This window comes from Neovison vison, chromosome 9, assembly GCF_020171115.1.
Source record: "Neovison vison isolate M4711 chromosome 9, ASM_NN_V1, whole genome shotgun sequence".
Lineage (NCBI taxonomy): Eukaryota > Metazoa > Chordata > Mammalia > Carnivora > Mustelidae > Neogale > Neogale vison.
Genome location: NC_058099.1, coordinates 23,657,629 through 23,674,349, shown reverse-complemented (window position 1 = coordinate 23,674,349; position 16,721 = coordinate 23,657,629). Strand labels below are relative to the sequence as shown.

The 16,721-nt window shown below is 44.2% G+C and overlaps 2 protein-coding genes across 2 annotated transcripts in view; one reads left to right on the top strand and one right to left on the bottom strand.

Moving 5' to 3' along the window:
- Nucleotides 1-2,591: 2,591 nt before the first annotated feature.
- ACTL7A (actin like 7A) lies at nt 2,592-3,927 on the top strand. Its single transcript, XM_044265189.1, has one exon. It carries the CDS (start codon nt 2,592-2,594, stop codon nt 3,909-3,911), a length of 1,320 nt encoding a protein of 439 aa, XP_044121124.1. The 3' UTR covers nt 3,912-3,927.
- Nucleotides 3,928-9,251: 5,324 nt separating this feature from the next.
- Nucleotides 9,252-16,721, bottom strand: part of ELP1 (elongator acetyltransferase complex subunit 1) — a 59,597-nt gene continuing 52,127 nt past the window's right edge. Inside the window, exons 36-37 of the mRNA XM_044265187.1 lie at nt 13,793-13,868; nt 9,252-9,897 (exon numbers count right to left, since the gene is read on the bottom strand). Of these exons, the coding sequence (XP_044121122.1) occupies nt 9,830-9,897; nt 13,793-13,868 (144 nt within the window). The 3' untranslated portion in view covers nt 9,252-9,829. The remainder of the gene's footprint in view (nt 9,898-13,792; nt 13,869-16,721) is intronic.

Sequence of the window (16,721 nt, the reverse complement as noted above, 5' to 3'; positions counted from 1 at the left end):
GGGTTCATTTAAGAGAGAGCGTCCAAGCATGCGAAATCCAGAGAGGTGAACTAAAAGGAGTGAAAAGCATCCAGTGACATTAGCCTGAAGGATCTGGGGTAGACCAAGAGTCCCTGCGCTCTTAGGCCTTACAGACAGGAAGGAGAGGGTGTCTTTAAGCCGGCACGGCACCTTTCCCCACCCATACTGAAAGGAAGAGCCAAAGAGGGGTAAGCCTGGGAGGGGGGAACATGTGCAAGCCAGCCTGGCAGGCTTTAGTGTCTGAGCGAAGTGGGAAGCACAGGTCAAGGGACAGGGTGAATAAAGGCCCCCAAAAGATGTCCCCATCTTTAATCCCTGGAATCTGTGAATGTTATCTTTCATGGCAAAAGGTACTTCACAGATAGGAGTTAAAGAGTTTGAGATAGGGAGGTTACCCTGCATTATCACGGTGGCCCTGAACTAATCATCAAGGTTTTAATAAGAGCCAGACAGGAGGATGAGGTCTGAGATAGGACAAAAGAGGCAGAAGTCAGACACGTCTTTGAAGATGAAGGGGCCCCTCGCCAAAGAATGTAGGTGGCCTGTAGGGAGCTGGAAAAGGCCAAAGATGATCACCCAGAGCCTTGGGAAGGAACACAGTCCCACCAATAGCTTGACTATCGCTGAGAATGCGGACTTCTGACCTCCAGAACTGTAGTTAATAAATCCGTGTTTGAAGCCAATAAGTATGTGGTAATTTGTGACAGCGACCACAGGAAAGGAGCATAGGCTCTTACAGTAATTTATAGGAATCCAGGGCAGTGACAATGCACTAGGCAGCTGCACATCTGTCCGAATTCAAGACGAGGGTTGAGAAGGAAAAATTGGTCACCCTACATGAAATGTGCCTTTGGTTATCACATAAACATTCTTTCGAAGTCAAACGATCCAAGTTGGCCATGCAAACCCCCACTGAAGAACGGGCAAGTACACAGTTTTTTAGGCAGCCAGGCATAGAGAAATACTTTCCTCTTCTTTCAAAACTCAATGCTATCTCATCCTCTACCCATCGACCCAAGCAGACATCTGAGGTGACAGCATGACTGCCCCCATTAGGCGGTCACAAGACTGGTCTCGGTGCTTTTCTTCTCTTACCCCACACAAGGAACCAAAAGCATCCCCAGTAACCTCCTCAAAGGGGAAAGCCCCCCCTTTGGAGCAACTGACTCTTTCATGAAAAGCGTGGGACCGCGTAACAAAAAGCTGGTTTCTGGATGCCCTGACAGTGACGGGTGTCAGCCCCACCGTGCCTATCTGCAGAGATGTCATGTGAGATGATGGCCGCGTGTGCTTAGAGACACATTTTGGGTCTCACTGAGGTGTGTCCACACCACACCCCTGGGATGAAGTCCCTGTCAGGACAGCTTGGCCCCCACTGGCTGGATCCCACAGGCGAGCCATGCACCTAAGAACCTCAGTGTTCTCATCAGTGCAACTCTGTATGGTCTGATTTCATCGCCGACCCAAGGACCCGCGTGAAGGTGTATGTGTACACATGTGACTAAAAATTCTTCTGCAGGCTGTCATAAGGGACAACTGAGACACAAGTGCTTGGCGCGGTCACTACAGCAGCAAGCAGTCCTGCCCAAATCTCCATCAGGTAGTGTCAACTGTGCGCAAGTCTCTAGTGCTTTCTGACCTCATGCAGAGTCAGAGCCAAAGTCATAGCAGTGGCCCGAGAGGATGGATGTGGGCTGCTCCCCCTCCCCACCCCCTTCTCCCACCTCACGTACTTCTCCTTGCTGTCCCCACTCAGCACACGGGGAGTGGGATCCTCTAAGTTAGGGGCCAAAAAACCTTTTTTGTAAAGGGCCTGATAACCAGCATCGTCAGGGTGGCGGGCTGTGAACTCTTTGTGGCAATGAGGTTATAGCATAGAAGCAGGCACAGATAGTACGTAAGCTACTATCTGTACATTAAATGAGCATGGCTGTGTTCGGATAAAGATTGATTTATGGAACACAGGGGGCCGGCACTAGTTTGCTGACCCCCTCCAACATCTGCATCTGCTGCTCCCAATATACACCCGACACACGTGGCACTGTCCGTCCCCTCCTTCTGGTCTTCGCTCAAGTGTCACCCTCTCAGGGATCCCTGCCCAAGCCCAGAACATGGCCACCATCCCCAAGACCCTTCCCTGCCTTTTCTCTTTTGCCCTTAACCATTGCCCTTAACCATTTCCCAACAGCTGTTTGTCTTGGCCATTGCCTCTCTCCTCAGCCCCCACTGACTACAGTGTAAAGTCTACAAGAGCAGAGAGTGTTGTCTTTTTTTCCTCCACAGCTGCCTTTTATTTCCAGTGTCCTTTCATGTAGCAAGTGCTCAATAAATAACTGATTGGCTAAAATCAGGTTTATTATCAAATCTAGAAAAAGGTTAAGTGACCTCTAAGACACCACCCCAAATCCACCCTAACATGGGACACAGGTTTCCACTATCTAGAAAGCCCCCGGTCACCAGATTACGTCACAATCAGTGATGTCATTGTTGGGAAAATTCTCAAGTTGCCCTCTGATATAAGCCTTTCAGGCCTCGAGGCCGGTGGGATCGAGGAACTTTCTGAGAGCAAGATGGCTCTTGATAGCATGTGGGCTCCCCAGGCATCAATCATCGGGGATGGGCCTGCCAAGAAAGTGGGTGAACAGGCGCCCCTACAATCACACATCCTCCAGACTGCCTCCTTAAAAGATGGCCCAGCGAAGCGGGCAGTGTGGGTCCGCTGTAACCATTCAGAGCCAGAACCTGCTAAATTAACGACAGGCAAGGAGAAATCCAAGCTAGTGGTGACCAAAGCAGTGGTCGTGGACCTTGGCACTGGCTCCTGCAAATGTGGCTTTGCCGGGCTGCCGAAGCCCACCCACATCATCTCATCGACAGTGGGCAAGCCCTACATGGAGACCGCCAAAACCGGGGACAATCGCAAGGAGACATTCGTGGGGCGGGACCTCATCAATCCAGGGGTTCGTCTCAAGCTAATTAATCCTCTGCGGCATGGCATCATCGTGGACTGGGACACAGTGCAGGATATCTGGGAATATCTCTTCCATCAAGAGATGAAGATTGCCCCAGAGGAGCATGCGGTCTTGGTTTCAGATCCACCCCTGAGCCCACACACCAACAGAGAGAAGTACGCTGAAATGCTGTTTGAAACCTTCAGCACTCCTGCAATGCACATCGCCTACCAGTCCCGCCTGTCCATGTACTCCTACGGAAGGACCTCTGGCCTGGTGGTGGAGGTCGGCCACGGCGTGTCCTACGTGGTCCCCATCTACGAGGGTTATCCTTTGCCCAGCATCACCGGACGTCTGGACTATGCAGGCTCTGACCTGACAACCTATTTGATGGGCCTGATGAATAATGCGGGGAAACACTTCACCGAGGACCAGATAGGGATTGTGGAGGACATCAAGAAGAAATGCTGCTTTGTGGCCCTGGACCCCATCGAAGAGAAGAAAATCCCAGCCACCGAGCATACAATTCAGTATACTCTGCCTGACGGGCAGGTGATAAACCTGGGCCAGGAAAGGTTCCTGTGCGCAGAAATGTTCTTTAAGCCTTCTCTGATCAAGTCCATGCAGCTGGGGCTCCACACCCAGACTGTGTCCTGCCTTCACAAGTGTGACATTGCCCTCAAGCGGGATCTCATGGGCAGCATCCTGCTGTGTGGGGGGGGCACTATGCTCAGCGGCTTCCCCAACCGCCTGCAGAAGGAGCTGAGCAGCATGTGTCCCAACGACAATCCGCAGGTCAACGTGCTGCCCGAAAGAGACACAGCGGTGTGGACAGGCGGCTCCATCCTGGCCTCGCTTCAGGGCTTCCAACCCCTGTGGGTCCACCGCTCTGAGTACGAGGAACACGGGCCTTTCTTCCTCTACAGAAGGTGCTTCTGAACTCCGACCAAGCGTGGCTGCCATGCGTCCGCTCTGCTGGGTGAGCACCCGTCCGATGCATAGGGAGCTACATTCGCACGTTCGCTTCTGTAGTATTAAACGATCCTCGTGTTCCCTCCATAGCGTGTGTCTGTATTTCCTGACTCAGTAAGAGCAAGTTCATGAATGCAGCATGTGCCAAACGAAGTTGGAGATGTGGGTGAAACAACAAAGGCACGTATTACGTGCTGCTTGCTTGAACATTCTTGGGAAAAACTAGCTCTAACCTTATTCTGTCCCTTTTTGTATCCCGTTTTAAGAAAGATCACACTGTTACATCCCAGAAAGGGAGCGTGATAAAGATATAGAGTCAGTGCTTTAGGGCATATATGCTTAGGGCATATAGAATATTCCTTTTGATCAACAACAGGAAGTCTGCTACAATGGTTCGGTCTCCCACAGAGCTGCAGAGCACACTTCATGCTTCATGAAGGCTTGTGAAGAGTGGACTAGGGTGTGTGGTTCCTGCTGGAACTAAGGGAAAGCAGTTCCCTTAGTTCCAAAAGGAACTTATGTCTCAATACAGCTCTTACCAAACCATCATGGTGACTGGCTGCTGAAACCTGCATGTAATGAACAAGGTGTATGTGTGTGTGTGAAGGGGCAACTCTTCAGCTGCTCATCACCCACTAGACTGGATTCCCCATCAACCTGTAGGATACACAGCTGGGATTGGGGATGGGCGTGGGATAGAGGTTGGCAGTTCTGGGGCTAATGATGTAGGTTTGCGGGAACCTGCCCTACACTGGTCATTCTACCCCAACTGAGGAGCCAGTAGGAAGATTCAGTCCTTCAAGACCAGAGAAGCCCTTTTGGGGCCCAGCATGTTCTGTGGTGGTCTTACAGGGCCACTTTTTAAAATGGAACACGGATTTTTCAGAACAGTCCCCAGTACAGTCTCTGTCCTGTCTCTCAACCTCAGCATCTGAACACTGGCAGGGAGCAGCATCAAACAGTGGAAAGAAATGGGTTTGAACTCTGATCTGAAACCCTATTTCACTACCACCTAACTGTATGGCTTGAGTCTACTTACCTATAAAATTGAATTCAAAGGCCTACTTCAGGGGTGCCTGGATGGCTCAGTGGTTAAGCCTCTGCCTTCAGCTCGGGTCATGATCTCAGGGTCCTGGGATCAAGTCCCACGTCGGGCTCTCTGCTCAGCAGAGAGCCTGCTTCCTCTCTCTCTTTCTCTCTCTCTGCCTACTTGTGATCTGTCAAAGGCCTACTTCACACAACTGATGTAAAAAAAAAAAAAAATAGAGATAAACACTGAAATACTAGTATCTGAGCGCAGAGCCTGACACGGGCTCAATCTCATGACCCTGAGATCACAACCCAAGCTGAAACCAAGAATGGGATGCTTAACTGATTATGCCACCGAAGTGTCCCTTACCATGGTTTTCAGTCACATGCACACCCAAAGGCACCTAGGCATTCAAGCACTCACAGAAGAGGTCTGGCATCTCTACCATGCCTAGGGAGAAGCCCTACCAAGCTATCTTCATAGTATCCAGGTTTGCCTAGACTGCCTCGAAAGACCTAACTGCCCAACCCTGCATCCAGGCCTAGTAAATACGGCTGACAGGCACCAGCAAGCTGGAAGAGAGAAGTACAGCCCGACACAGAAGGGCTTCTCATGTTCCTAGAGTTAGGCAAGGGTGACTAAACCTTACCCAGCAGTATCAGAGGATCACCTAGCAGCTGGGTACATAGGGCGGTATAAGGTCTTATTAACCTCAGTTTCTGCCCAACATTTCATGAACATTCACTGTTGAGCAGGTTAAAATTTGATTAATTCTAACGTTTGACCTCACTGGCAGGGTGCTAAAGCCTTTGGACCCTTCCTTAGAATAATATGTTAAAATGCATAAAATAAAATACATAGAAAACCAATCCTATAGAAACATACTATCTTTAAATCCCTTAAGTATCTATGGATCCCAAGTCAAGGATCCCCAAAAAGGTGAGTTTTGATGAAGGGGAAGCATGAAAGGCTAGTTCTGGAGGGAAATCCCCAGGCCACAGTAGGTCTAAATGTTCTGCTGCAGTTTAAAATGAAAACATACCAAAAAAAATAAAAGAGAAAAGTACCAATATAAAGCTGAATAGCTATGTACCTTTTTCAAAATACCTTTATGGGAGCACCAGGGTGGCACAGTCAGTTAGGCATCTGTCTCTTGCTCAAATCATGATCTCAAAGTCATAAGATTGGACTCCACATTGTTAGAGGGAGGGCAGGGTTCCACACTCAGCACAGAGTCTGCTGGAGTTTCTCTCTCCTGCTCCCTATGCTCTCTAAAATAAATAAATCCTAAAATGGGGCGCCTGGGTGACTCAGTGGGTTAAAGCCTCAGCCTTCGGCTCAGGTCATGATCTCAGGGTCCTGGGATCAAGCCCCGCATCCAGCTCTCTGCTCAGCAGGGAGCCTACTTCCTCCTCTCTCTCTACCTGCCTCTCTGCCTACTTGTGATCTCTGTCAAATAAATAAAACCTTTAAAAATAAATAAATAAATCTTTTTTTTTTAAAAAAAAGACAAAAAAAACCCACCACAACCCATTTCCATGAATTCTCACTTGATCTTCACACAATTCCCCTTGTAGGAAAAAAAAGTCATCCTCATGAAAGAGAGGGAGGAAGAGATGAATAGTTTTAGTAAGTACATGAAAGTCGTCTTAGTTTAGTGATTCTCAACTGGGGGCAATTTTGATCCCAATGAGAGACGTGGCAATGTCTAAAATTTGTTTTGGTTATCAGAACAGGAGTGGGGGATATACAGTGCTGGCAGCTAGTGGGCAGAGGGCAGAGATATTGCTAAACATCCTATAATACACAGGAGAGATCTCTACAACAAAGAATGATATGACCCAAAATGTCAATAGTGCTAAAGTACACAGTGGTACTAATGGGTACACGAGGCAATATTCAGTGAAATTAAATGCGCCTGTCCAGGGGTGCCTGTGTGGTTCGGTCAGTTAAGCGTCTGCCTTCAGCTCAGGTCATGATCCCAGGGGGTCTGCTTCTCCGTATCCCTCTGCTCCTTCCTCTACTTGTGCTCACTCTCTCTCTCTCCCACAAATAAATAAAATCTTTTAAAAAAAAAAAGTCTCTGTCCAAGGACACTAAGATGGGTGGACCCACGGCCTTGTTCTTCCCTGTATACCAGGAGAACATCTGTTGATGTTAAAACCCTTGGGACTCCAGAGCCAGTGAGATTAATATAGGCATGAGGCAGAAGGGCTTAGGGAACATAATGACACAAGAATCAATTCAGTGGGGACGCCTGGGTGGCTCAGTTGGTTGGACGACTGCCTTCGGCTCAGGGCGTGATCCTGGAGTCCCGGGATCGAGTCCCACATCGGGCTCCCAGCTCCATGGGGAGTCTGCTTCGCTCTCTGACCTTCTCCTCGCTCATGCTCTCTCTCACTGTCTCTCTCTCTCTCTCTCAAATAAATAAATAAAATCTTTAAAAAAAAAAAAAAGAATCAATTCAGTGTCCCCAAATGTCACCATATTAGCTTTGACTTGTCTACAGCTTCTGGGATGTTAATGGGTTACCTAGCTTCTAAGATGTTTATTCTCCTTACCTCGGTTACTAATAAATATGGCAGACAAGGAAGGACAGCCATAAATTCCTAAGGGCTTGTTCAGGTGGTGCTTCCAGTGACGCACAAATTTACGAGGAGGCACAGGAGGTGAGGAAAAAGCTGATTTGCCTTCCCAAACTTGTAGTAACCTTAAGTAATAAGAATCATTAGTTTTATTTATTTTTGAAAACACCCTCTTCAATTATAGCTATGAATAATCCCTAAAAGGTAAACCTGTGTGTGTGTGTGTGTATAATACATGGAAAATGAATTTAAAAGATGGGGCAGTGCTAAAAAATTACATCAAACTACACTCATAAAGACATAACAAAAACATTACCTCCTGCCTCTGTTCTTTTTTAAATGTATATTTAAAATGGGTTGAGAGACACAGTCCTCTGCAAGTTCCCTCTTGATGTCTGCAGCATCGAGCAAAACTGACTCAGTGGGACCAACAAAACAACTGGAGTTTTTAGCTTACTGCAGCATGAACTTGCTTTGGGGCAGAGTTCAAATCTAGTAGAAGACTTATATATTCTTTTCCAGGACCTTGACAGAGCCTTTTCCCCAAATTAAGCGTTTATCATTTCCAGACATTTCTCTTCTTCCCATACACCGCACTTTCCCCATGAATTCTTCTGTGACCTTGTTTGGAAGGTCTGCTCTAGGCTGCTGCCTTTCGAACAAAATTCCATCTTGCTCACAGGAAAATAGCTAGTAATTGATAGGTATTTGTATTCACACAAATTCTTTCTTGATGCTTCAATACATTATCTCAAGGAAATGGAACATCTCAAGGAATAGAACATCTATGAAAAACCACACTATTATCAACAACACATTTACTTCTATTCCCAAACTATAAGGCACGGGTGCCCTTACCATTATCATAGCAAGAGCGCTAGAATATATTAAAATGCCACATAAGATACTATGTTTACTTACCCAAGCCAAAGAGTGGTCACAAAGTACTTTCAGCCTTTCAATGTGAGGCCCTTAATTACAGCAATCTATTATGGGTATAAATCATAAAGTAGATTTCTATAAGGCAGGATATACCTTCTTTTTCTTTCCATTGTTTTAAAAAAAAATTTTTCAGACATGGAGAGAAATTGAGTTGTATAAGCAAAAACACCTAGACTCTACCATTTACATTTTGCTATTTAGGGAATGACTTTAATTACAATTCTGGGCATATCTCTAACTCCGCAGATCAGAGGCAGCATTTCCACTCAAGCACAGTCAGGAATGTCTGGGTCTGGTATTAAGGGCACGGAAGCAATTTTTAACCTTACCCAAGAATCAGCCACAAAACCGTTGTCAAAATGAACTGAGCTTTTTCTAGATTAATCCAAAAGAGAAACATTCTCATATTTTTCCAAAGAAAGCAACTAAAAGAGGTCTGTGAAGCACCTTAAGGAAAAATAAATGAAATGGCCTTGACACAGACAAAAACCTTTTAGTTAAAAGCAGCAATTACTTGGAGAAAAAAGGAACAACTCAACAATCGTGCACACCGTTCACCATACTCAACGTGCGGGATACTGTCTCCGACATGCTAATGGGTGCCAGCTCTAATACTGCTGACTCCCTCACAGAAAACTCACGGGCAGCAGAGAGTCCCTGTGGACACTGCAGTCCTGGAGCTCAATACAGTTCTAACTGGAAGCACGTGATGTGGTACGAGATTACAAAGTCAACAGCTGTCGGCATAGGAAAGCTTAGAATTTCAAAGGATATATTTAGCTTTTTATTCTGCTTTAGTTCCAGGTGAAGAAGTCATTTAAGTGATTCAATTTCACCAACTGCTGGTAGCACAAATAGCCATGTTGTTTATACATAATGCTCTCCTCCCAGAACATAAAATACTCAAACAACATTATTTTCTTTTCCTCACACTTTTGAGGTAGGAGCCATGAAACATTATTCCCAATTAACTGAGGCACGAATCAGTTAATTATGTGACTTGTCGAAGGTCCCAAAATGAATGGGACTGGTAGCTGGGAATAAAAGACAGTCTTCTCGGTGCTTAAATACCGGAAACACACTCTCGAACAGCACTAAACAAAAGAGCAGTAATTCTTACAAAATGTTGCAATACTGGTTAAAGCGTAAGGTTTTGCTAATTAAAATTATACGCAAAATAAAGCAGAAATGCTTGGTGTCTGCTTAGGTCTGCTGTATGGAGCAGCTCTCCACGCTGCCAAGGCAGATCGCTATCTTACTCTTCCCAGCTCCTGATGGCCAGGCCCCGAAGACGAAGGGAAAGGAGAACCACCTCTGCTGGGGGTCATTCACTCTAGAAGACTCAGTTTCCACTGGGTTTTTTTGTTGATCTTTGGGGGTATAAGAAGCTCAGCATCTAGAAGAAAGGAAAGGAAAACTGTGACAGACACACCTTCTTGCTAGGGGGAGCTGAGGCAGTAATTCTGCGATAAAACTAGTGCCTGGGCTTGGCAGCTACAAGATAACCATCAGACCAGAGAGAGCTAAAGCTCCTGTTACCCTCCAGCCTCCAGTCAGAGCAAACACAGCCTGAAGGCCCTGCCCCAAGAACAGAGAGTTCCACTTCCGGCAGGTGAAGGGTAGAAGAAAAGAACGCCCACTGAGTGATTCAAAGAATGTTCTAGATTTTGAATGGGAGGGGATGGTGGTGGTTACAAAGCCATATGTAATTAATAAATCTCATCAAATTTTACATTTCACTATCTACAAAATTTTCCCCAATTATAAGAGAAAAAAAATTGTAAGAGAAAAAATGTTATCTGAAAAACAGAGTTAATGAACAGAGAAAACTTTTATGATAAAAAAATTCTACACATGATCAATAAAAATGTCCCTACTCTTGGAAAAAAGCAAATGGAGGAGGAGAAGACGGATGGGGTGAAATTGTCACTGTCAAACAAAACTCCCAGGCCCTCTTTCTTTTCTTTCCTTTTTTTCTTTATTTTTTGGAAGATTTTGTTTTTAAATAATCTTGTCACCCAACACCCCAAGATGAAGTGACATGGCTCCACCAGAACCCTCTTTCAGATCTGTGGGAGCAGACATATATAAAGGCAGCAGAGATACGAGAAAATACATGTATAAAAAGATGTTCTTTCTCGGCATTGCTTGTTAATACACTTCCAACAAAGTATATCTATATACATGAGCCACACAAACATTAAAAATTATTTTTAAACATATTTAACCAATGTGAGAAAAATGCTCTAGAGTGTTTTTAAAAACATGATTTTCATATTATACATACATGTATTAGAAACGATCAAATTTTAATATTCTTTAACATGCTTTTCTGTACAATCCAGATTTTCACCATTAACCTCATCAGTTTTATAATTTCACACACCATTAGTGCTTTCTGCTCCAACAAACAAAAAGTTAGATAGACAAAAAGACCACAGGAGGTTTTCTTTATATACGGACACTGATACTGGAAATTCATTATTAGCAAGGCCCACCAACTTGCGTGAAATGGTGATTAAACTTTAAAGATTTTTTTTTATTTATTTATTTGACAGACAGAGATCACGGGTAGGCAGACAAGCAGGCAGATAGAGAGGAAGGGAAGCAGGCCCCCCGCCGAGCAGAGAGCCCGATGTGGGACTCGATCCCAGGACCCTGAGATCATGACCCAAGCCGAAGGCAGCGGCTCAACCCACTGAGCCACCCAGGAGCCCTTAAACTTTAAATGAGATGATCTTATAGAATACCCAGTGCTCATGACATCACGGGGGTATTTAAAAGACTAATGAACCACTGAGCTCTACCTCTGAAACTAATAATATACTACATATTAATTAATTGAATTTAAATAAAAATAAATGAGATGATCTTTTTTTAAACATCTTTTTTTCTTAAAGATTTTATTTTTTTTGACAGACGGAGATCACAAATAGGCAGAGAAGCAGGCAGAGAGAGAGGAGGAAGCAGGCTCCCTGCTGAGCAGAGAGCCCGATGTGGGGTTCGATCCCAGGACCCTGGGATCATGACTCAAGCTAAAGGCAGAGGCTTAACCCACTGAGCTACCCAGGTGCCTGATGATCTTTTTTAAAAAAAAGAAGTTAAGGGGCGCCTAGTCAGGTAAATGTCTGCCTTTGGCTCAGGCCATGATCCCAGAATCCTGGGATCGAACCCTGCATCAGGCTCCCTGCTCAGTGGGCGTCTGCTTCTCCCCCTCTGCCTCTACCCCCTGGCTTGTGCTCTCTCTCTCTCAAATAAATAAATAAATAAATACATTTTTAAAAAGTTATGGAAATATTCTTGTTAAAAATTTAGACATAAGCATAATTTTGATATCTACATTTAACTAAGAATACCAAGCACTGACTTTTTAGCAGGAAAGAACTGTGCTGACAAACTATTATGACAATAAAACATGACATCCTTCACCTTCCCATGTCTGAATTTCACAGTGTAAGGGTTATTTTTGCAAAAATACTTTGAAGATCTTATCAATTATTCCAAGGGCTTTTCTTACTCTTTTGATAGTCGAAATCATTCCCACTTGAAGCAGTTACTTTGTTATCAATGATAACAAGCCCAACTCAGCTATGATGATTCAAGCACTTCTCTTGAAATACTTAAATCCATTTTATGAAATCCTACATTTTTGCAAGACTTACAACAGATCTGCACAACACTGCAATGTAAACATGGAACATGAAACAGAGATAATGCCTAGCAAACCACGGACCCCACTTGCAGGCCGTGTGAGCATACTTAACTCCTCCTTTGGCTAGGGAGGAGCAGTTGCAGAACACTGCTTGGGACTTTGTCAGTAGTTCATCTGCCTATTTTTAGATTATGAGAACCTCTCTTTCCCTATGCCATCTTGTAACCACAAGGACATTGATAATACTTATGTACTCAGATAATGAGGAGCCTCAAATAGCATCTCTAAGGCTCAGCTGGAAAATGAAAGTGCTCTTCGATAAAGCCACCAGGACACTTGAAGCAAAGGTGTGACCAAACTCCATGTGAAGGTCAGCATCAGGCCAGTAGTGAGGAAAATGGGGCAGAAATCACAGCTGGATTGTGGAGTACAAACTGAGCAATGACCAAGCTGCCTTGGTCCAAGATGTATTCTTAGCATCTCAGAACTAAGTATATGTTGGGACTGATAGCAAAAGCAGCTTGTCAGCCTTCAGGAAGAAGGGGAGCTAGGAATACAGCAGCTACTGTCCCAATACATGACATAAGCTGGATAGGAAATAGCTCATTTGTTCCTGGTAGCAACATTAACTGTTAAACTCCAAATTTAGTGTAAACACCCACGGCTACTTCAAATGTCATCAGAAAGCTAGTATAGCACAGTATTTAAAGGAAAAAAAAAATTCTGGAAAATCCAAGTTACAGTAGTAAAGACTCCCAATTATTTCAGAACATACCACTAACATTTGAAAACTAAGAGGCTGGTATGCTTGATTGATCCACCTAAAGGGTAAATACTCAAGCACCAAATTGATCTGTCAAAAGTTTCTAACTAGGGGCGCCTGGGTAACTCAGTGGGTTAAGCCTCTGCCTTTGGCTCAGGTCATGGTCTCAGGGTCCTGGGATCGAGCCCCGCACTGGGTTCTCTGCTCAACAGGGAGTCTGTTTCCCCCCTCTCTTTCTGCCTGCTGCTCTGCCTACTTGTGATCTCTCTCTCTCTCTCTGTCAAATAAATAAATAAAATCTTTTAAAAAAAGTTTCTAACTAAATTTAAAAAGAGCTTTTGGGGCTTTAAAATATAAGGGCTACACAATCTAATCAGGAATCATCTCCCCTGACAACAAATAAAAAATAAAACATTTTCGGTAAACTTAAATAGGAAATGCAAGTAAAATGCTAACATTCTTTGGATTTGCTTTCAAATTATATTGTCAATCCTGAAGACGGTTATGAAAATGCCCCCAAGATGCAGCGCATAACTGCCAAGAACCAAAAATGATGACTTGGGAGAATCCTTAAAATATATATATAAATTGGACTGTTTGGACTCAAACTTCAACTATGGTGTGCCTGTATGGACAAGTGTATGTCAGATGATCTTTTAAAAATTTATACATTTAATGTCATGTTGGGCTCCCCACCCCTCTGGTTCCCAAAACTAATAGCACTAAGTCAATTTTATTACAGATATACTCATAAAATTGAGGGAAAATTGTTGTCAATACCTGATCTTTCCTGACTCCACTGACTTTCTCGACACATAGAGAAAGAGATTCCTTCTGCCAAATACTGTGATAATTTGAAGAGAAAACAATACTAACCAAGAACAGGAACTGAAGTCTTCTGTTGTTGATAAGAAGCCATGATACTGTTTGCAGTAGAATCAGGACCTAGAACCTAAGTAGAAAACAGATCAGCAAAGATTATTTTACACTTCTGATGACCGCACATACCAAAGGCCAAGTTTCTACCAGCAGTAAATAGCAAGTCATTTCAAATTATCAAGCACAGTAATTCTCTTCTCCTTTCTAGTTTTTACTTTGCCAGGTGTTCCAATCTCTCAGACCTCCAAATCTCCTTTCTTCCAGAAGACAAGGTAATGATAAGGGGAAAATAAAAAAAGGAAAATCTTAAGGAATATAAGCCATATCCTAAGGGGAGGAGTACAAGAGGTTATAGAACACACAGAGCATCGAAACGCCTTCAAAAGATCTGTTGGAATTTTGATATTAAAACCAACACGTGGGGCACCTGGGTGGCTCAGTGGATTAAGCCTCTGCCTTCAGCTCAGGTCATGATCTCAGGGTCCTGGGATCGAGCCCCGCATCTGGCTCTCTGCTCAGCAGGGAGCCTGCTTCCCCCCTTCCCCTCTGCCTGCCTCTCTGCCTGCTTGTGATCTCTCTCTCTGTCAAATAAATAAAATCTTAAAAAACAAAAAAAAACAACAAATACATGCATGTATCAGGGAGTAGAATGCAAACTATGTACACGTGTTCAAGGTAAAACCAGACCCTTCACAGGAATTCCACGTTTGTGTAAGGCTCAGGGGGGCACACACCAGGCCCTTTGCTTTGTCTTCACTTGGCTCAGCGTGCATACCCTTGGGGAAACCTTCTCAGCAGCAATGTCCTGCTCAAAGCACTTTCACATGATTCAGGGGATCCTGCACCTGTGCCATTACCATAATTCACCAACCAAAGCAAACTCATGTGTACCATTTTCCCCAGAAGACTGTTCAAGTTGGTGTCTAGGAAATTAATATGATCTTCAGCCATCAAAAAGAATGAAATCTTGCCATCTGCAATAACATGGGTAGAGCTAAAGTATATTATGCTAAGCGAAATAAGTCAGTTAGAGAAAGACAAATACCATATGATCTCACCCATATATGGAATTTAGGAAAGAAAACAGATAAATATATGGGAAGGGGGAAAAGAAAAAAAGGAGCAGGTAATAAGCCATAAGAGACGCTTACGATAAAGAGCAAACTGAGGGTTGATGGAGAGACGGGGCTGGGGATGGGCTAGATGGGGGATGGGGATTAAAGGGGACACTTGTTATGAGCACTGGGTAAATTATTTAAGTGATGAATCACAAAGTTCTACTCCAGAAGCCAGTACTGCACTGTAGATTAAGTAAAATTTAAATTAAAAAAAATTAAAAATTAAAAAACATATTAAAAGTTTTTTTTTTAAATTACTATGATCTGACTAGAAGAGGGTAGGGGAGAGCATGAGGAGGTATTATAAATTGCTAAGCTTCAAAACCACTACAGTTTTGAAGATGATCACATTTCTTCTATGAAATAACCTATTTTAGTAAATTCAAGTATTTGTAGGGTACTGATTCTCAACTTTTACTTTCAAGGTATGCTAAATGTGCCCACATCTACCCTCTTATCTAACCTTCAGAACATTCCAGTGAAGCATATAGGGAAGTATAGCCCCATTTGTAAATGAGGAAATCAAGGCCCCAGTAAAGCTTATGTGTTTCTAATCAAGGAGTTCAAAACCAGTCTCTCTCCAGGCTCCAAACCCTTCTCTGTGGCTTGTGGTCCCAGCCTGTGATGCTGGGACTGGGAACCTGAGAAAACATTCTGCCCTTTGTCAGCTGCCTCGTTACACTCTGCCCATAGCAGACACCAGAAGAAGAGAAGGCTGGAGGAAAAGGGACGTGCTGTTCGCTTTCACTCAATAGTTCTTAACCCTCAGAGTAGCCATTCATTTCAGTTTCCTTATTTCTCTACACTTAGAGCCATCAAGCCCCCTCAGAAGTATCAGCACCAGCTGGCTGGCACCCCTTCTCAGAGGGTCAAGAACCGGCGCAGTAGGGACCCACCTCCACGCTTCTGAACTACAGTAAACCTGAACTCTTCCTTGTTCCCTCAGTTACCAACTCAGCGCTCCTTCTCTGGGTTCTCCTTTTGCCTTCTCAGTTGTCCAATACTTGTTCCACCAGTTCACTATATTAAATTCTTTCTGTTCAAATAATAGCTGTCGTTCTTTTCCTTAAGCGTACCTGACACACCAGCCATTCTAAATCAAAACAGGAACTCTTAACAACAGGCCTGAGGTGTGAGAGACTGAGCAAAGCTCACACAATAAACAGATGACAAAACATCAGAATTCTTGACAGGACACGACTGCCTTAAACATGAGCAGCAAAGCTCCTTGTAACAAGAGTAGAAGCAACAAGTCAGATAATCCGTAAAACAATACGGAAAGCAACTGTCTGGTTTACTTTTTCTTGTTAAAAATTTTATTTATTTGAGAGAAGAGAGAGAGAGAGAGAAACAGCACGTGTGAGTGGAGAAGGGGCAGAGCAGAGGGAGGGAGAGGGTCTCACGCAGACTGTGCTGAGTGCGGAGCCCGGCGCAGGTTTCCATACCATGACTCTGAGATCATGACCTGAGCCAAAATCAAAAGTCAGAGCCTTAACTGACAGAGCCACCCAGGGGCCCATGTCTGGGTTACTTTAAAAAAACACTGATACGATCCAAAGTCTGCACAGGGATGTGAGAGGCCAACTCTGGCCCTGTCTCCCTCTTTCCCCTACTCTAATCTCACTGAAGGCTGGGGCAACAGTTGAACTTGCCCATCTTCTCCACAGCAGCTGTTTCACGTGGAAAGGAGAAACAAAGCAAACTTAACCTCGGGTAAGGTGTACTCAAGTAGAAAATCTTCTTAGTGACAGCTTAAAAATAAGCCTAGGATAATGTAACTATGGCATATCATGTTTTTAAGAACAAGG